The 21,402-nt window shown below is 38.4% G+C and overlaps 1 protein-coding gene across 1 annotated transcript in view; it reads left to right on the top strand.

The window, feature by feature from the left end:
• Positions 1 to 21,402, top strand: part of LOC308687851 (multiple PDZ domain protein) — a gene marked incomplete at both ends in the record, with an annotated part of 76,377 nt that overhangs the window by 46,830 nt on the left and 8,145 nt on the right. The window contains 14 exon segments of the mRNA XM_081360679.1: positions 2,671 to 2,782; positions 6,269 to 6,467; positions 7,597 to 7,716; positions 7,802 to 8,065; positions 8,146 to 8,323; positions 11,166 to 11,264; positions 11,366 to 11,431; positions 11,518 to 11,577; positions 17,749 to 17,923; positions 18,193 to 18,401; positions 19,710 to 19,801; positions 20,167 to 20,274; positions 20,562 to 20,589; positions 20,689 to 21,048. Of these exon segments, the coding sequence (XP_081216805.1) occupies positions 2,671 to 2,782; positions 6,269 to 6,467; positions 7,597 to 7,716; positions 7,802 to 8,065; positions 8,146 to 8,323; positions 11,166 to 11,264; positions 11,366 to 11,431; positions 11,518 to 11,577; positions 17,749 to 17,923; positions 18,193 to 18,401; positions 19,710 to 19,801; positions 20,167 to 20,274; positions 20,562 to 20,589; positions 20,689 to 21,048 (2,070 nt within the window).

The following is a 21,402-nucleotide window of genomic DNA, read 5'->3' on the forward strand; positions in this document are numbered from 1 at the left end:
AAACAAGCTGACATTCAGTACAACCTGTGTCTTTTATTTAGAATACATACAAATGTCATTTACGTCTTTTAGTTTGTCATTTAAAGCACCATTTTTAAAGAGTGCATGTACTATGTAAGAACGAGGCTATGACTTAATCGGGAAATAAAGCAAAATAACTGAGAAAAATGAGAAATAGTCCTCAGATGTCATGTCTTTAATTTATAGCAAAACATCTAGCGTTAATTCGATCTTAAACAGATTCATTAAAATAAGTTATTACTCTACCACGTGCGTGACGTCATAAACCAACATGGTTGAACGACCACTTTGCGACAATACAGTTTCGGGAAACAGTCGTGACTAGCTAGTTGATTTCTTCAACGATGCATTGCACTATGGTAGTTAAGCAGCGAGTTACATCGTTGTTCGGGAAACGCACCCCAGGTAAACGACAAGTCCTTTCAGGATGCACTCACCTTTTCCCAGTGGTGTCATTCTGAACAATGAAACAAATAAGCAGTGTTCAGAAGAATTAACACAAATGATCCCAAAGTTATTTCTACAAGAGCCAAAAAAATTATTATCTGCAACTGCATAGATCTGTGAGGTCCTCAAAATTCAGAGAACCAGTACAAGAAAACTGTATATAAGTAATAAGTTGTTCTAAACCAAAAGCTTTGCTACAGAAAAGCTATTAAATTATCTTGGATGTCAGAGCTGTTCCAATTGTAGGTGCATAAATCACAAATCTGATGCTGCTGAGAAATAGGGTAAAGCGACGAACAAGCTCTGAAATTAAAACAGAATTAATCATGTACATATCAACATTCCAGAGCTTATATACCAAGCTTCAAGGGATACTTCACCCAAAAATTCTGTATTTTTTTTACTGACACTTTCCCAAAGTCTTTTTTTCTTCCTAGGAAATTGAATTTTGACCTGTTTTTCCTGCTCATTTCTGTCATTACAATGACAGTCAATGGTGAGTTCTTCTTCCGAAGGTTTAATAGCATCAAACAATTCCATGTGACTTTTGAAGCTTCAGAACAGGAACACATGATTTACTTTTATTGTATGGACAGAAATGAGCAGGACAAACTGGCCATAATTCACCTTTTTAGTTAGAAAAGCGAAAAACAAAAGGGATTCGGTGACATGATGACTGAATTTCCATCTTTGGGTATGCTATTTGAATCTATAGTGAATTATTGTCAGATTTAAAATGATGATGAATTTAGCAGAACATACCAGATCCATAATTGATAGGATGCTTCTGATCTTCTGTGCCGCTGTTCCTCACGTCTTTTTGAAATTTTTGAGGAGCTGGGTTCAGAAATGATCAAAAAGGACAAATCAGGTTGGTTGCTGATAAATTTGTGAGTCTTTACAATATCATCATACACCAACATGTACAGTATTTCTTTAAAAGCATTTACCTGCATTATATCTGCAGGACTTCAATTTATATTTTGGAATTTTATACAATAACCATCCAAATAATTAATCACAGCTGACTTACCTCTAAAGAGTGCTGGGTATCTGTTATTAATCTCATGCCTCCTGTGCGTAAATGTTCTGTCCATCAGCACCTTGATAACCTGCATAAGTATGGAGCATAAGAGGGCCCACAGCAAATTCCATGTTTTAAAACTGTGTCTGTGTCCATGTACCAACCTGAAGTGTTTTAAAAGCTTGGATCTGGATGAGTGAGAAGAGCCACAATCTCTGCACATGTCACATGTAGGACTCCAAAATTCTGAGGAAACAAAATATGAAGATGTGAGTCATCAAAGAGTAATAATAATACAAAAAAAATGCTAATTCTGTTGAAGTATTGTTCATTCTTAGTTCATGTTAACTAAGGTAGTTAACTAATGTTAACTAATGAACCTTATTGTAACGTGTTACCGGTATTTTCTAATATGACTGTTTCTACTGTATTTTAGAACAAATAAATGCAGCCTGGTGAGCAAAAGAATCTTCTTTCAAAAACAAACATCTTACCCACCCATCACATTTGAACAGTAGTGTATTTTTTCTGTATTTATCTGTTTATTTTTCAATAATTTAATAAATTAACAATATAATAATTTATTAAGTTTTTAAACAATAATAGCTGATTTTAATTTGTACTGTATTTTGATCAAATGCACCCCTAGTGATGACACTTTTTTTGAAAAACTTAAAAAAAAAATCTTACAGACACCAAACTTTTTAATGTTATGCATATTACTCGCATTTGGCCCTTGTCAAGAGGTCATTTTGGAACCTGGCTATGTTCTGGGTTTGATACATTGAGCCAGGCATTGGATTTGGTAGAAGTTTGTGAGCATTAGAAAATTGCGTTTCTTGTCTTGACAACAAGATATGTATCTGACATCATCTGTTGATGACTTTAAAAAGAAAAGTGTAAGAAATTACTCATCAGAAGATTGTTCTTGTTGAATGTCATTCAGTCACACATTTGCTGGCACCAACTCTCCTGGGATGTCTCTCGAGATCTGGATGCCTGTGTACTAAATAAACACTTTCAACACTGGAAATGAAGCATGGCTGAAGGACAGATGTTTAAAAGGGTCCTTAGCAGCTCCAGAGATCCTTTTTGCGTTCCGTTTATCGCATATGCAAAGAAAATAGGCAATTTCACTGAATAAATATGCCTGATGATTTTCTCTGTTTGTGTTCCAGACAAATTCCCACTGTCAGAACAGCAAGATGGAGGCTGATGCTAAAACTGTCTCCATCCCCACTAGTGGCTATGAGAGAAGCATAACTGTAGTCAGGGGAAACTCCAGTCTGGGTATGTTAACCCTGTTCATTACACTCTTCCTGTCTGTCTTCTTATACATCCTCAGTATGTTTCACAGAGAAGTGAGCTCTGTGAGAGATCTGTAAAACATGTGTTTGCATGTGTGTATTGATGTTGTTTATGTGTGTGTATGTGGTGCAGCTCTGGGTGTGGATCTTAAAACAGCTCGCAAACTATCCCAGATGAAGCTACACATGCATTATATTAAGTAGGGATATAACATTTTGTATTAGTATATGATATGATGGTTTGCATAATGATTTTGCTATTTAGCATGTACTTTAGTTTGCATGTTTGTATTTATGGTTTTAAAGAGTAGTGATTTCTCTCTATGTTTTTCTGATGTTTTCAGCCAAGTCAAAGTATGCATAATGCATTGCAGAGCTCAACAAATTTTTTATTTATTTTTATTTATTTATTTTGCTGGGTAGTAGTACCATTATTTTCCCTGTTCCTACCACAATATTTATATATTCTTATTACAAGAAAAAGTAAGATATTATTAAAGGGATAGTTCTCCCAAAAATAAAAATTCTGTCATCATTTTCTCACATTTATGTCGTTCCAAACCCGTAAGACTTTCGTTCATCTTCAGAACACAAATGAAGATCTTTTTAATGAAATCTGAGAGCTTTCTCTCCATCCATTGACAGCTACGCTACTGAAACTTTGACACTTCAAAAAGTTCATAAAGAGATCGTAAAAGTAATCCACGTGATTTGAGCGGTTTAGTCCAGATTTTCTGAAGAGACTCGATCGCTTTGTATGATGAACAGCAAAAATAAACACAAGCTCAACCGAACCTGCTTGACGAGCAAAAACAAACCTCATTGGTTCTTGCGGAAGCTCAAAGGCGCTGCGTAACACGAGAATGAACCTCATTGGTTCTCACACATCAAGCAAACATGCTTGAGCTTCCTTTTACCTCAACCGATGTGTGAGTTGATGAATGTTTAAATGTGAATAAAAGCCTAAATTCAATCTGTTCATCATATAAAGGATCGAGTCTCAAGAAAATTTGGACTAAACCGCTCAATTCATATGGATTCGTTTTACGATCTCTTATTAATTAACTTTTTGAAGCGTCAAAGTGTCAGTTGCGTAGCTGTCAATGGAGGGACAGAAAGGTCTTACATTTCCTCAAAAAAATCTTCATTTGTGTTCCGAAGATGAATGAAAGTCTTATAGGTTTGGATCGGCATGAGGGTGAGTAATTAATGACAGAATTTTTTTTGGGTGAACTGTCCCTTTAAGTATAGTATGGTATTCCTTTAAAAATATTAAGTTGGACACATTCAATCTATCAAAAAAGACATTTAAAATGTCACAAAATGTTTCCAGTTGAAATAAATGCTGTTCAAAAAATAAAAATGTATCATGGTTTCCTCAAAAATATAAAGCAGCATAATTGTTTTCAATATGGATAATAATATTAAATGTTTCTTGAGCACCAAATCACCAAGACTTCTGAAGGAACATGACACTACAGATTGGAGTAATGATGCAAAAAAAATCAGCTTTGCCAGCACAGGAATACATTACATTTTAAAATATATTAAAATAGAAAACAGCTGTCGTAAATAATATTGTAATTATATTTCATAATATTACAGTTTGTACTGTATTTTTTACCAAAAAATGACGGCACACAGTGATTTGTTAAACATTTGCAGCCTATTTTTACTAATGCATCTAAGATTTTGACAAATCAATTACTTACAATTTTAACAAAACTTTATCAATGTCAGCTACATAACTTTACAATGGAGACATATTTTAGCAGAATTTGCAACAATGATGTTGAATAAATCACAGAATACATGTCCTAGTAGAGTAAGTGACACTTCAGCTGCCCGAAGCACACACTGGCCTCAGGCCATCCAAATTGTTCAGCCCTGCAGTGTTTATAAAGCTACACCATATCATTGGCAAAATCCTAAGGCTCAGTGAAGAATATAGAAGTTATGGCTTCCCATTAAAACTTGATCTTTTTCTTTCTTTTTGATCAAGTATTTATTCCAATGAATATTCATCCAATTTGACACAAAGCTCTGCATGAGTGTTATTTAATTCATCAATTCCATCATCCCGTTTCATCTTAATTTTTTTTTAATTGACGTTACAGTCAGTTATTCATGAGTCAGTTATTTATGTTGGATGATGAAATAGAGATTATAAATCGTGATGTGTTGTGTCTCTTATTGTGTGTCTTTTGTTCTGGTGTTCTCTTGTGTCATCTCTGTCCTGTGCTGTGCTTTACATGGTCAGATGTGCACTGCTGTAACTAGCGCACTATGATTGTACTGTAATTTGACTGTTCAGACACAAAACATGATAAATGGATGTTCAAATTGAAAATAAAAACTTAAAAATCAATGAATCTCAAATTCTTTACGACCATAGTGTTGTCTCCATGTTTGGTGTGTGTTTCCATGCATGTTAGCTCTAACGTCTGTTTATGTTGCCTGTCTTTTCTCTTTGCGTGGACTACTAATTATTCATAAATCAGCTGCATATTATATTTAAAATAGGCTTGCATGGTGCATTATTCAAATTGAGAGCAATTTAGACCGATTTATCACAGCTGAAATGTAGGCTAGTACAAAGCCAACCAGTCAGTTAACACCCACAATGATGTCAATGGCATTGGTTTGAAGTTCATTATGTAGAAAATAAGCTCAGCTTAATAATCAAAATAATTGTTGAAGGAACACACTGTGATTTTAATACAACACTGAGTCAAAGCCACCATTTAATATGTCATGAAAGGTGAGTGAGGGGTTTTAAGACCCTCTCAAACGCACTGACTCTGTATGGTGCACCGACACTTTCACTGTTTCTAGGAGAGAAAAAAAATTCATATTGCTTTGAATAAGAGAGTTTGAATCTGTAAGACAGTTGAGAGGTTCATGAGGTATGTAAATGACATTAAGCGGATGATGATATTCCATTGGTAGTTTTAAAATAAGGAAATGTCAGATGTGGTTAAAATTCCCCTGTCACACCCACACTCACTGTCACACTTTAACACACACTTTTGTTAATCATATACGTATACAGTTAAAATAACTCATATGGGATGGCCCGGGGCTGATTGTCACACTTTTTACTTCAGTGAATATTTTTCAATGTAGGTTTATTTTTGAAAGCCTATTTTTGTACAGGCACATACCGTATAGTCTTGGATACATAAAAGCAATTTCTACTGTTACTGCCCACAAAACAAAATCCAGTTTATCGGACGGACATTGACCTTTTAACACTATATGGATAATTTGTGACAATGGAATTAAACAGCCTATTATAGGCATTCAAGTAAAATGTAAACAGTGTAACAATTAAAAAACAGCAAAGATGTTAAAGGTAATGAACAAAAATATAAAAATCAAAATACATTTGACAACAAAACAAACACATAGCCTTATGTTACTTTGTAAATGTGTGCATGACACTTTTGTGTCGTGTGTGTGTGTGTAGGAATGACAGTGAGTGCTTTAAGGGATGGTTCAGGCATCATAATCCGCTCTGTGATTCATGGCGGGTCGATAAGTAAAGACGGGAGACTGGCAGTGGGAGATGGAATCATAGCCATCAATGGTGAATCTTCCACCAACCTGACCAATGCACAAGCCAGAGCTATGCTACGCAGACATTCACTGATTGGACCTGATCTCAGGTAGTCACACACACACACACACACACACACACACACACACACACACACACACACACACACACACACACACACACACGTGTTTACCTAGCTTTGGGTTAATGTAACATTAATTTCTAGTTCTGTTTTTATATAAAGCTAATTTCCACAAAAAAAGTTGGTAACACTTAACAACAACGTTTAATTTGTTAACATTTGTTACCTACATTAGTTAACATAACTAACAATGACAAATATTTCTAAAGCATTTATTCATCTTCATTAATGTTAATCTCAACATTTACTAATACATTATTAAAATCAAAAGTTGAATCTGTTAACATTAGTAAATTAAGCTGAACTAAAATGCTCATTGTTAGTTAATATTAGTTAATGTATTAACAAACCTTAACTAATGGAACCTCATTGTAAAGTGTTACCTATAAGTTTGTTCAGATATAAATGAACAAACAAACACCTTTTTTATTACAAAAGTTTGGGGTCTGAATTTCTTTTCTTTTTTTATGCAGGTCTCTTGTGCTCATCAAGGCTGCATTTATTTGATCAAATATACAGTAACAACAATAATACTGTGAAATATTATTACAATTTAAAAAAAAATTTGATTTAAATATATTTTAATTTACTCCTGTGATGGCAAAGCTGAATATTCCAGTCTTTAGTTTTACATGATCCTTCAGAAATCATTCTAATATGCTGATTTGGTGCTCAAAACACATTTCTCATTATTATCAATGCTGAAAATAAGTATGCTGCTTAATATTTTTGTGGAAACTGTGAACATTCTTTTTAACATTATAAATGTTTTTACTGCCTCTTTTGATCAATATCAAATCGATCAATGCATCCATGCTGAATAAAAGTATACATTTATTTAAAAAAAGAAAATAACTTCCTGACCCCAAACTTTTGATTGTTAAAGTTAAAACAAAAAAATGTAGTAGACTACATAAGTACTTGAATCTTTATTGATTTGTTGAAGTTGGAGAGATAAAACTAATTTTAAAAAATGTAAAGAAAGGTGATGATCTATCAAGTAGCACATTTCATTTGTTGGATTTGTATTTTTCATCAATACAGCTTCAGTCAAACCATTGTTTTGCTTGTTCTTGTGTGTTTTGGTGTATTTCAGAGTGATGTACGTACCTGCTGCCTTCCTGGACATGCACAGAGCCAGCTACGAGGAAATGGAAATCCACAGAACAGCTACTGTCCAATCCCGGCTCTCACAGAACCTTCCTTTTGAACCCCTGTAAGGAATCTGAGTTTTTTTTTTTCTTTTTTTTTTCTGTATGTTTTGTTGTTTCTTATGGTGTTTTAATGCATATTTGTGTTAGAGAATGCATTTCGGAACAACAAAGTACAGTAGATGGAAAAGGAGTAAATGGAAAGACTCAAGCTGAAGAAGAGAATGAAAGAATAGATAACCACAGTCAAATAGAACAAAGAGAGGACAGTGAACGACTGGGAAAAAAGGTGAAGGATGAAAAAACGGCCTTGAAGAGTGAGAACGGACAAAGACGAGGGAGAGGAAAAGACAGGCGAAAAGATGAAGAAGAGACACATGGGAAAGATCGTAGCTCATGGAGTCAGCCTAGAAGGTATCAATTAAATAACAAAATAGTCCAGCATTCACATTTAGTGTGTTCATGTGTAACAGGGATAATTTCCTGTGTCCTAGAGTAACGTTATTAAGGGCTGGGGGCACGTGCCTTGGCTTCAGTGTGGTGGGGGGTCGTGGTATGGGCAGTCGACTGAGCAATGGAGAAATGAGACGGGGCATCTTCATAAAACATATCGCGGAGGACAGTCCAGCTGCACACAACAGCACTCTAAAGAAAGGAGACAGAATTCTTCAGGTGTGTGTGTGTGTGTGTGTGTGTGTGTGTGTGCATGTGTTTTTATTAAAGAGTGGCTTTTAACTATTGGCCTGCTCTACTTTAGTGCTTATTCTAGCCAAGAACAATGTCTGAAATACCAATAACAGAAAAAACTTGCTCAAATAATGACACAGCAGTCTATTTGTATAAAAAAACATTGAAGAAACTGGAGAGAAAAGAATTGTGATCAGAAGAACTCTGAAAGTACCAATTATTTCTTAAACGTAAATCAAAAAAATTTTAGTTTAAGGTTTATTTGTTACTATGTAATTACACATATAAGTACTGAGTAATATAATTTAACAGCATTTACTTATTATAGGGTTAGAGTTAGGATTAAGGTTTGGTTTAGATTTAGTTGCTTGTAATTATGAATATGTCGCTGTTACTATAGTACATGTAACCTGTATAACAAGGGCACTGTAAAATAAAGCGTTACCCAAAACACAAAGCAGAATATAATTAATATCCTCTCAGATTTGATGCCATGAAAATCTTGAAAATAATCCTATGATTAAAGCTAGCATGAAACGGAAGTTGCGATAGCCTATTTTTCCCTATTGTGACATAAATCTGAGTGAAACAGCTTCTGGAATAAAAAAATAAGGCAGGACTTGATTTTGTCTATTGAATTGATGGATCATTTTAGTTTGTTATTGCTGTGATCTCATGTGTGTGACAGGATGTCCCGCCCTCGTGCCAGTAAACACGTCATTAGAGAAGAAAAGAGATGTCGTTGAAAGAGGGAGAGGAAGTTATTTTATTTAAAGATTTTGAGGGCACATGAATTTATATATATAAAAAATTATGTGCACGGACAAATTGTTTATTAAAAAACTTCCGTTTTCCATAAAAAATAAGAATTGTCCATTTTAATTTCAAGATGACTTTAAAGTATGATTCACCAAAATAATTCTGAAAATTCTGTCAACATCTGCCTCATTCCAAACCTGCACCAAAAAAAGTGTTTTTTTATTTATTTATTTTTTTATTATTCTGACCACTCTTAAAAAGAAAGTAAATGAGAACTCAGGCTGCCAAGCATTTAAAAGGATGCAAAAAGCACCATAAAGATATAATAAAAGTACATTCTCAGTTATCTGATGAAATGCACTTAAATGTATTGAATGTGCACTTGTACTGTACTTCAAATCAAAGTATATTTTTTACAAAAACTGTGCTATGCAGATAATATAATATTAATTAAAAAAGCCACTTAAATGTCCTTCAGAGAATAGACTTTCATGACTGTTTCTTACTGCACTCAAGTACAGTTTTGAAAAGTGTGAACTTTGTAATGTCAAATTAAGTTTTACTTTAAAGTACATTATAAGTCAGTATGTTTTAATTCTTTGTTGTGTTTTAAAGACACTTATTTGATGTGTTGATTAACGTACTAAAGGACATGAACATGCTTAGTTATACATGGCATAGAAGTTTCAACAGAAATTACATGAAAGTATTTTTAGTTTACCACATACCTGTATGCTTCCAGTACATTCGGCACGACACTTAAACAGTGTTTCAGAGACAATTGAAGTAATTATGAAATGACATATAAAGACGTACTTAAATCCTACTAATCTAATTGCATTTAATATAAATTTAAATTCAAATTTTCATTTAATTGCTATTTTAAATTCAATAAAAAATAAAAATAAAATAGCAACTAAGTATAACACTTTATTTTATGGTGTAGTTACACTTTACAGTGAAACAGTAAATTATGCACTGTGAAAAAAAGTTGCTGCTTTAAATTCTTAAGTACAATCAACTCATTTCAACTTAAATTACATTAAAAATGACTTTAAAAAATGAGTTGAATCTTGTATAACTTTAAAAAGTTGAAAATTGCTTGCTTTATTTTGATGAGTTAAAGCAATGTAAAAACATACATTGTCATAACTTATTGATCATATAATTTTTTTCAGTGTGCATCATTTCAAGCAACTAGCCCTAAACCAAACCCTAACCCTAACTTAACCCCTATAGTAAGTACATGTAGTTAACTAATGTTATGCCTTACATGTTGTGTAATTACACAGTAATAACGTTGCATTAAAATAAAGTGGGTTACACTTTAGTTTCAGGTGTCATTGATACAGTGTAATTATATATTTAAGTACTGAGTAAAATTAAGCAACTACATGTACTTACTATAGGGTTAGGGTAGGATTAGGATTTGGTTGAGGGTTAGTTGCATGTAGTTATGCATAATTTACTGTTATTACTATGGTAAGTACATGTAACAAGGACCCTGTAAAAAAAAGTGTTACCATAAAGTGTAACCGTATATTCTCTTAATGTGTATTATTTCTGTAATAACTACTCTTTTTCTTTTCTTTCTTTTTTTCCCTTTTTTGTAATTTTGGAGCTTGACAGCCCTAGTTCATTCCCTTTCATTATACTGAAAAGGTCAGGCCAGGAGACTTTTCAAAAATGCGCAAGGAAAAAAATACAAGTTTGAAACAACTTGAAAGTGGGTATAGAAAAAATCACAATCAAATAGTCAGATTGGAATTGGTGATTTTATTCTGCTCTTGCAAATTTTGTGTGAAATATTCATCAGACAGCATGAGGCTGAGGCTAGTTAGTGTTGATGAACAGTGATGGGAATTGGGTGACGTATAATGATCTCCATCTGCTGGTCATAATAAGCTAATGCATCACTCCTACTCTGACCTAAATAAACTAGATAACAAGATTAGTTTAAAGAAAATCTGGGGCAAACTGGTTAACTTGAAAGTAGAAGTATATTGAAAGGAATGAGAGACTCGGGAGAAAGAACTTCACACATTGCATTTTTAATGTGTTTTGGCAGGTTCAAGGTGTAGATGTGAGTGATTTCACTCATGAAGAAACCGTTGAGGCAATTCGTCAGGCAGGAGACAGATTAGAGCTACTAGTGCAGAGTCCTCAGGTAACACAGATTATCACTTCACAAATACTCATACTCAGTGCTATACAATAGACAAGACAAAACCTGAGTACATAAAACATTTATTTCCTCTCTATGCCCAGGTTTCAGCCCCTGGCAACTGTGCTGAAGATGACAATGTATCAAAATCAAATTGTCAAAATCATCAGGTATATTTCTGCTTATGCTATTGTGTGTATCATTAATGTCTTTTAGGAGATGTATGTGGTAATATGAAAGTTTATCTCCTCTTTAGGATCCCAAGATCCCCAATAATCTCTCCCCAACCTACCCCTTCAGTCCAATTCCCTTTAAGGTCTGTAATGTGTGTTTGCATAGTAATAATCTAATATATAATGTATATAATGTATAATGAATAATATAATATAAGTTACATATTATCTGCATGCTGAACACTACCCTTGTAAAAAATAAGTACTCTTAAAGAATACTTTAAAAAAAATACTTATTTACTTATAGGAAAAATAAAGATACTTAAGTTTGAACTAATTGTAATATTTTGGAACACTTATGTTAATTACAATTGAATTGAAAATGTAGTTCCCTTTCGTAAAGGGAAGTCCCGCTGCATTGATACTTGATACTTTGGGGAATGCCTTCGGCATGAAGCGTCTGAAGTCTGTATAGTATGGAACTATTCCAATCTCGATTGGTGTAGCGTCATTACGTCACTCGTGACGTCGCATGTGACGGTGATCCGGAAGCTACAAAAGGGTCACAGGAACCAGGAAATGTTAGCTTCTGGTCTTCAGCAAGCGCTCTATGTCATCTTGTTTGTTCTATTTGGTGTTGTTTGTCACTTGGAAAGAGTAAAAATATGGCGAATAAAGAGAAGCTATTCAGGCAGTGTGGGTCCCCTTGCCCATGTTATTTAAGCGAGGGTGACACACACTCGCTTTGTGTAGTTTGTCTGGGAGTGGAGCAAGTGAAGAACTGCCCCTAAGAACGCTCCGCTCCCGCCGTGCCATGTTCAATGAGGCTGGTCAGGCTCGCGATCCCCATGGATCAGGTGGCGTCTGCATTCATGGGGATCGCAAAGGGATCTAGCGGATGATGTTGAGACGGCTTCGGCCCTTTCTCAACTTTCTGAAGCTAGTTCCCGGAGTTCCGCTCAGGGTGCAGAAGCCTCTGCAGTGGACCCGATGCTCGAATTATCTGGTTCCGAGGAGCTAGATATTTTGGCCATCGAGGCAGGGGAATGTGAAAATCCGCCCCCTTATTCCCCTGCCTTTGAGGAGCTGCTAGAGGCTGTGACCAGAGCAGTGGCTAAATTAAAGATCGATTGGCCACCAGAAATGCAGGAAGCGAATAAAAAAAGTAAACTTGATGAGCGCTTCCTGCAGACTCGGTCGCAGCCTCTATGCCGGAGTCTGCCATTTTTTCCAGAGGAATAAGCCCTTCTCCTCAAGAATATCTGGCCCCAATGTCCATCTATATTCTAATATAATGGGTGCCAAGGAGGAGGGCTATGGGATGATGCCCAGGGTTGAAGAGTTGTTTGCTTCTCATCTCTCCCCTGACGCTGCATCATCCCTGCGGGCTCCAGCGCTTCCCACCAAGCCCTGCCGTACAACATTGGCCTTGGTTGGGTTGGCATATATGGCGGCAGGTTGCAGGCATACCAGGCACGACATGGTCGACTTGTCTCTCCGTGCTACCAAGGAGACGGCCCGTGCCATCGGCCGCTCCATGGCAGCACTGGTAGCCACGGAGAGACATTTGTGGCTGAATCTGTCGGGTATCGGGGACAAGGACAGGCTTGTCTCCTCGATGCCCCAGTTTCGCCTTCTGGCCTTTTCGACAACGGTGTCAATAACGTCGTCGATAGGTTTCAGGAGGCTAAACGACAGTCAGTCACTTTTAAAGAGCTTATCCCTCGCCGTCGCTCCAGGTCTCGTGGGTCTGCTGCCAGGGGGCAGTCCCACGAGGCCGCCGCCAGCTTCTCACACCTGCTGAGGCAGAAGGAGAGTGTTGCCTCTCGTGCTCCCCTCAAAAGGCCTGGAGCAAGAGGCAACACCCTCAGTCGAAGTCGTCCAAGCCAAAAACAGATCTGAGGACCGTTATTCAGGCGAGGAAGGCTTTGGCTAAGAGGCCGTGACGTGAGACTCAGGCCTCTGAGGGCGTCCCCCTCCGCGTGGACTTTTTAAAACTTCGCTCCGCGGAGCCCTCAGGAAATCGATGTTGCTTCCCGCCATCAAGTGTGCTTCGGGACGCATCGACTTCCAGCGAATGTATTACACACAGTGTTCCTATAAAATCTATGGCCCTGACACATTCGCTACCTCTCACGAGGCCTGTAGAAAAAATTTAATTTCGGTTAGTTCCTGCCAGAAAATTGCTTCAGGTCACCGAAGATATAAATAAAACACCTGAGGTCAGTCCTGAGAGACTGATTCCCCTAGTAGATTATTTAGACACCTGGTAGTGTCTTCAAAATATATCTCAGTGGGTCCTTAATACAGTTGAGAAGGGATATAGAATCCAGTTCCAGTATAGACCACCTAGATTTAGTGGTGTTACTCATACGCTGGTATCTCCTGACCAGGCTCAGGTGATGGAAGATGAAGTCCAGACTCTCTTAGCTAAGGGGGCCATAGAATATGTGCCCCCCCACCAGAGGGATTCTGGGTTCTACAGCCGGTACTTCATAGTTCCAAAAAAGGATGGTGGACTGCGTCCCATTATAGATCTTAGGGTATTGAACAAATCTTTGAGGAGATTTAAGTTCAAAATGTTAACTATACCTATGATCCGAGGACCGGTTTGTAACGATAGATATTAAGGATGCATATTTTCATATTTCCATCATCCCACAACACAGGAAGTTTCTTAGATTCACTTTTGGGGGAAAAGCTTATCAATATAGGGTTCTTCCTTTCGGCCTAGCCTTATCCCCTCGCACCTTCACTAAATGTATGGACGCGGCCCTTTTTCCATTGAGACTTCAGGAGATCCGTATCTTAAATTATATAGATGACTGGCTCATTTTAGCTCAGTCAAAAGAACTGGCAATTCAACATCGAGATGTTGTTTTGTGTCATCTGAGGTGCTTGGGGTTGAGACTCAATGTGAAGAAAAGTTCCTTAACTCCTCTTCAGAGGACTACGTTCCTGGGAGTAGAGTGGAACTTAGTTACGATGTGGGCACAATTGTCTCCTACTTGTATTAATACTATCTTAAACACAATGAAGAGTATTAGGTTAGGCCAGGCGGTGTCTCTGAAGAGTGTTGATTCATTCAACGAGCGAGTGTGTCGGTGCTCCTTCTGGAAGTCTCTCCCGGTGCTGGTGGTTCTACAGCGTGAGTGCAGCGGTGGTCGCGAGCCTTCTGAGCTCTCAACAGCTGTTCTAACAGCATTCATTTTTGTGTTTGTTTGTCTGAGTGCTTCACTGGTACAGGCTGCACCATCCCTTTCAGTGCTGCCGTAATCATTCCCCTGTGTGCTCCGGCACTGGTGAGAGTTTTCATTCCTGAAAGAGCAAGATGGGTGCATTTGCGTCTTTTTCAAGATGTCATTCCACCCGTGCGTTTCTGGATGCGGTCGTTCCCTGTCCCCCTCTGACAGTCACAATAGTTGCATCACGTGTTTGGGCTTACAGTAGAGGTCTTCACGGGTCCAAAAATTCGTGCCCGAACCCGAAAGAGACCCGTAATGTGCTAAACCGAACCGACCCGGACCCGTCTATTATTTCAAAAGCTGGACCCGGACCCGTGCAGATCCGAGAAATGCCTAACTGGACCCGACCCGGACCCGTCTATTATTTGAAAGCTGGACCCGAAACCGACGGGAAGACACAGACCCGACTGGACCCGATTGTCACATATTCCACCTTAAACTGCTATTACAAGTCAATAAACCTGTTGCGAAAAATACAACTTTTTGTCTTACCTAATTTAAGCCGTGGTAGCTTAGTAGTCTCCTCTCCTTTCCTTGTAACGTTACCTGACTGGCTGTGATCATGCATTACAATCCTCCGACAAGAAAGTTATTCATGTTATTCCTCTCGTTATTCCAAGTCCAAGCTTAATCCACTCATTATTTCAGCTTCAAAAGTCCACTTGATGTCACGGTGACGGATGACAAATGCAACTTTGCACATGTAACGTTAACTTACATTCTGACTCGAGTTAACTCGCATAATAACTTTGACTGTTTGCCCTTTTGAACTAACATTATAATAACGATTGCTCGTTCAGTGCCATGGCCGCTGACGTTATTTATTTGCTATCATCTCTGTGCTCTCTGCTCTGCATCGAGTCCTAATCTGACCACTAAAACTTTAAGATTAAACAAGACGGTTAATTTATATTGTAAAATCTAAAGCGCGGTTTGGCGGTCCCTCACTGAAGCTCTGGTAACTGGTTGCCATAGAAACATGACACGCGCTTGAGACTGCACATGCACGCTAGCTGGATCAACCTAAAATATGCTTTTTAACGCAATTTATTTTGAGTGTCCTAATTTTACAAGTTGCAAGTTACAAAAAAAACACAAGCAGTGTCTAATCACGACCGGGTTTTCTCCGAGTCTGATCTAATGACTCCGATCGCACGGGTATTACACACAATGTTAAACAGACCCGGGACCCGAAGTAATAAATTCGGACCCGACCCGGACCCGGCTGATCATTTAAAATATAGACCCGAACCCGTACGGGTCCCGGGTCGGGTCCCGGGTCAACGGGTCTCGGGTTCACTGTGTAGACCTCTAGCTTACAGCACGCTGAAGCAGCTTTTGTGGATGGTTCATGTTCCCATTGCAGGAATATGACCATCTCGGTGTTGAGATCAAGACTCGCCTTCGTCCGTGAAGGTGGAGTCCCCATTACCACGCCCCACCCTAGGGTGCCGTGTGGGATGGGTGATCGGAGGATTATAGTGAAGGCTTCCCTGCCCAGTAACCAATCCCTGTGGGCCCCTCACTCCTCTATCACACCGGTGGAGTCCCCCGTTGAGCCCGCTGTTCCCTCTGTAATGGGCCGACCAGCCGTTTCATTCGGGGCCCCTCCAGAGGACAGGATGCCGATTGCAGCATTGGAGGGTGAGGGCTTTTCTCTGTCCCAAATGCTCCTTGCGGTTGTATGTGGACAGAACTCAAAGCCTCAGGATCTCAGACCAGCTCTTCGTCTGTTACGATAGTGGATGCCATCATCTTGGCGAATGAGTCCCAAGAAACTCGAGTATAGCCGCTTCCTGGGTGTTGGCGCTGGGTGCCTCGCTGGCAGAAGTTTGTAGAGCTGCAGGCTGGGCGACACCTAACACGTTCGCTAGATTCTATAGCCTACGTGTTGAGCCAGTTGCTTCCCGTGTGCTCTCTTCAAATTGAAGCCAGTTAACACCGTAAGCCCCGCTCAAAGATACGTGCGCCATTCTTGCTCGAGTTGAGTTCCCCTTTAGCCGAACCTGTTGTGTTCGTCCACACCCCTTCGGCATTGAATGTGGCGGAGCGTCCAATGCTAGGCCTACCACTCTTATGCACTGGTGGAACTTGTGCTAGGTTGGGTCCATATTTTGAGATCCCTACAGCGATCCCATATGTGTATTCTTCCACGGTACGGCTCCCTGCGTGAGCCCGTGTCTTTCCGGATGAGTCTCCCCCTTCTATAGGTTGGAGCCACCTCAGTGACATACCATATATTGTACTGCCCGGTAACACCCAGTCCATATGTGTATCCTCCACATGTTAACTCCCTGCGGGCTGGATGTGGCTTCCGTAGCATCCCTCCTTCCATCGAAAGGGCATGCTTTCCCAGTGTTATCCTAGTCTAAATGAGTGGGTCTTGCGGAACAACAGTGACTTCCCTTGGCTAAGCCTTGTCCCATTTCCGCCTCAATTATGCGGGTGGATCAGGAGGCTTTTGTCTAGGCACTGGAAGGTGGCAGCACTAGTGGCGTTTTAATTGGGATCCCAATCAGTCGTAACGTCAACTACATTAAACGTGAGCGACTAAAAGGGAACATCTCGGTTACGTATGTAACCCTCGTTCCCTGAAGGAGGGAACAGAGACGTAGTCCCATCGCCACTATTGCTGGACCACCGCTGACTCTGGGCTTCGCTCGGCTCCTCAGCGAAAAACAAGAGGTGCGTGCATCCGCTTCCGTGTTTATACCCGCTCTGCAGGGCGGAGCGCAAGATGCATATCTCACACGCCAATGTGCATTGACTCGTTTAATCAATACTCAAAGATGACAGGCTCCCTAAGCGTGATCCTGATCAGTCGTAACGTTGACTATGAGGGTATGTAATGAGGGTTACATACAGTACGTAACTGAGATGTTTTTTTAATGAAAACTAATATTATTTACCATGTTTCTTTCACAAATTAAATTGCTGCGGCAGTATTTATTAACAAGAAAATATGTATTTGGATTGTCGGCTTTGCTATACTGTTGAGATTTTAAAAGAGAACTGATTAAATAATGTATTATCTGAAGAATATAATCACTCTTTATATTGTATTTCTAGCGTACAGAAGACTGGAAATTGGGGAAGCCTCCACATTCAGTTCCTCCCCTCCTGAAACTGCCCTCTAGGCCAGTGAACACAGAAACAGATGGAGTGCAGAAGGTTCCAGAGAGACCACCCCTGCCAGAAGAGGCTTCACATCATCACAGCGAGCATGAGCAAGCCTCTTACTGGAGTATGTTTGTGTGTGTTACACTGAGGGGACCAAATGTCCCCTAAAGACCAAACCTGAAATCTCCTACTTTGTGAGGAGCAGGGAACCATCCCGACGATGAAAACTGCTTGCAGAAATGCAGAAAGGTTTAAATTAGCCTTAGGAGTAAATCATAGGGAATCAAAAATATCCATAGCTCAGAATACAAGTCAATGCCTCTCTGTGTGTCCACTAATGTGTCTGTATTGTTTTGTCTGGATGTTTTGACATGTTTGTGTGTGTGTAAGCAGGCCGTATGCAGCAGAGGTATGGCAGTCTGCCTGGAGAGCTTCACATATTTGATCTGGACTGTGGCTCATACAGCTCTGGACTGGGACTGTGTTTGTCAGAAAACAGAGATGGAGCGCGTGGAAGAATGAACGTGTACGTGTCAGAGATCAAACCAGACGGGGCTGCTGCTGCAGATGGTCGGGTCAGAGTGGGAGATGAACTACTGGAGGTGAGAACCACCTCCTAAACTCTGACTGAACAACAGAAACTTTTCATTTGGCCATTCAAATTATTCCAGACATTATGCTGTATATATTTTTTATTAGAAAGCAAACCCATTCAGTTTCTCATGATGCACGGGATACAGAAGCAGGCACGGCGTTATGGGTGGGCCTTACGGGCCTTGGACCACCCACTTTTCAACAGGCCCACCCAAAACGTTTCTTCAAAAAAAAAAAAAAAAAACTTTTAATATATTTTAATTTTGTCAAGAATTATTAAAATAAGCTAATCAGCTCATCATTTGTGCTATAATAGTCTAAATGTTTAGTTTTCAAAGTTTCATAGCTTAAGACGTCCTCCCTATTATAAACAAAGCATTTATATAATCAAGCTCTAAATACAGCTCGTTGTGGATCCAATGGGGCGAGGTGACGTCACCTAGCACCAGTCGAGTTTTCAAAACAATTTTAAAAAGCTGGTTATGTCTATTTTGATGTTTCTGCGCAAGTTCAGCAGACAGTGAGGTTCGGGATCAGATGTAGCTGTTAATCTTCGTGGATGACTGTGAATTGGCGGTAGCCTATTGTATTAGTTATTATCTCGTAGTAGCCTAAAGGCTACATTTTAATGCATCTTCTCTGTATAATAAGCCAAGCTCAGTCTGTTGTTAATGAAATCGAAAGAAATGAATGTTGTATGAAATCGTCAAACAGGTCTATTGACACTTATGACCAGATTTGATTGAAACTGTCGGGCAGTGCTGTTGATCTGTATTGTTGAAAACAGAATTGTGAAATATTCAGCCTCATGTTATACGAGCAGAACTAAACTATGTTTTGGGGAAATATTAGATTCCTGACCACTTTTACAGTCTATAGGCCTTAGGTCTATAAGTCTTATAATATTTTAATTATCCAAATAGTATTAGTATTAGAAAAAAATAAAGGAATTATAGTATAGTAGCACATTTTAATACTACTAGTCTCTTATTTAAGTTTTTTTTTTTTAAACATACACGTATAAATTACCATTGTACACACTGATTTTTTTGTGACTGGTTTATTGATTAAATTTGATAATATTATCTAGCCTTTCTCTTTATAATTCTATGAATGTTACATGTATGTGGCACATGTGAAAGTTATAAAACATGGTATGTAGATTTGAATTAGTCTGTGAGTAATAAAGGACAATGTAAAATTTTACAATTGCCCCCAATCTTCTCAACATAACTAAAAGAGCAAAACTTGTGAAATATGTCTCTTATCAAAGGTTGAGGTTTTGTCTTCTTCATGGTAATGTGTATATTTTGCAGATAAATGGACAAGTGCTGTATGGACGCAGTCACCAGAATGCAACAGCAATCATCAACAATGTTCCAGCTAAAGTTAAGATTCTGCTCACAAGGTGAGACTTTTTCTCATGAATGCAGACTAACACATGCATTATAATATACTCATCATATACTGTAGGTAGCCTATGTATATTATTACTGTGATGTCCAAAAGTGTGAGATCGAGATGAATGTAAAATTTTAAATAGAGGAAGAGATTCTGCAATATTTCTAGACCAGATCAAATGCATAGTGCCATGAAAGAATTTCAATTAAATATTTCACTAAAAGTTTTATGCTGATATTTGTCATTTGTAATGAAAATACTGTATGAAATTTTAAATCAAACTAGAAGTGTTTTCACTAAAAGTCTCTTTTTTTTGGATCCTTATGTGTATATGTAACATATTTTGATTCACATTTTTAATTTTCTCGTCAGGAATAAAGATGCACAGAAACAAATGACTACAGGACCAGTAAAGGAGGCAATGGAGCCATACGCACACATACACACACATATAAATAAACTAAAATACTTCTTAAAACAGTAAAAGGCATAATAATTTTAGAGCTATGCTCGATTAGCAAATCAAATCATTGTCAAAAAAAACATTCTGAACAAGCTCATTACAATAATTTTGCATAGCTAGCTGTATGTGTCTGACAAGTTCATTGAAATTCTTAATTTAATTATTTAATTTACTCTGAAATACTCTTTCATTTACCACGTCTGCTTCACTGGACATCTATATCTTATGTCATCTCATGACAGTTCTATCTGAAGATGGACAACTGTCCTGTTAAATCTCCTGGCATGCATATGAATATGGTCAGAGAAGGTCAACATTCAGTTTTATCACAGGTAAAGCAGTCAAACCAAATGTTAGACAAACACATGACACAAAATATCTGCCTGCTTCATTCTCGTTCTCTTTGTTCTCATGATTCTGTATGCCGATAGGATGGAAGGATCAGCAAAGAGGATAAACTGAAATCTCGCTCCTCAGAGAGCCTCAACATTGGTCTTCCTGCTCCAGTCAATGCCACATCCAATCATAAGCCTTCCTGTCATCCTGCCAGTCACATGCCCCCCAGCTGCTGTGTTCCTCCATCATCTGGCGTTTCATCAGCTGACTGCGGCTCAACAGCCAATCAGAGCTCTCGCACGGGGCCTCACAGCACTTCTTACTTGGCCCAGTGTTCTGTGAGCTCGGACCCCCTTACATGTCCCATCATAGCTGGCTGTATAAATACTATTGATATCTGCAAGGGCTCCACGGGGCTCGGCCTCAGCGTAGTAGGAGGCTGCAACACACTACTGGTGAGAAATTAAAAATTGGAGTTTATTAGAGAAAAAACTGAGTTTATTAGACTTCACAATGTCGAAACTTGAATTACAATGAAGCAACTTGAATGCAAACCTGAATTTTCTTTCTTCCTTGGAACACAAAAGGAGTTTAGAAGAAAGTTCACACTGTGTTTTTCTTCACAATGAATCGTTATATTGAATATGGGTCTGTCGTACTGCAAAAATGACATAAAGCATTTATGCATTATCCAAAGCAACTTAGATTGAAATTGATCTGTAAATTCAACAGAGATGGCAGTCTTTTTTTTCTTTTTTTGTGGCATTGACAGAAGGCTAGAAATACTCTTGATAAAACATATTAAATAT

The sequence above is a fragment of the Scardinius erythrophthalmus genome (assembly GCF_964197995.2).
Source record: "Scardinius erythrophthalmus genome assembly, chromosome: 3".
Taxonomy (NCBI): domain Eukaryota; kingdom Metazoa; phylum Chordata; class Actinopteri; order Cypriniformes; family Leuciscidae; genus Scardinius; species Scardinius erythrophthalmus.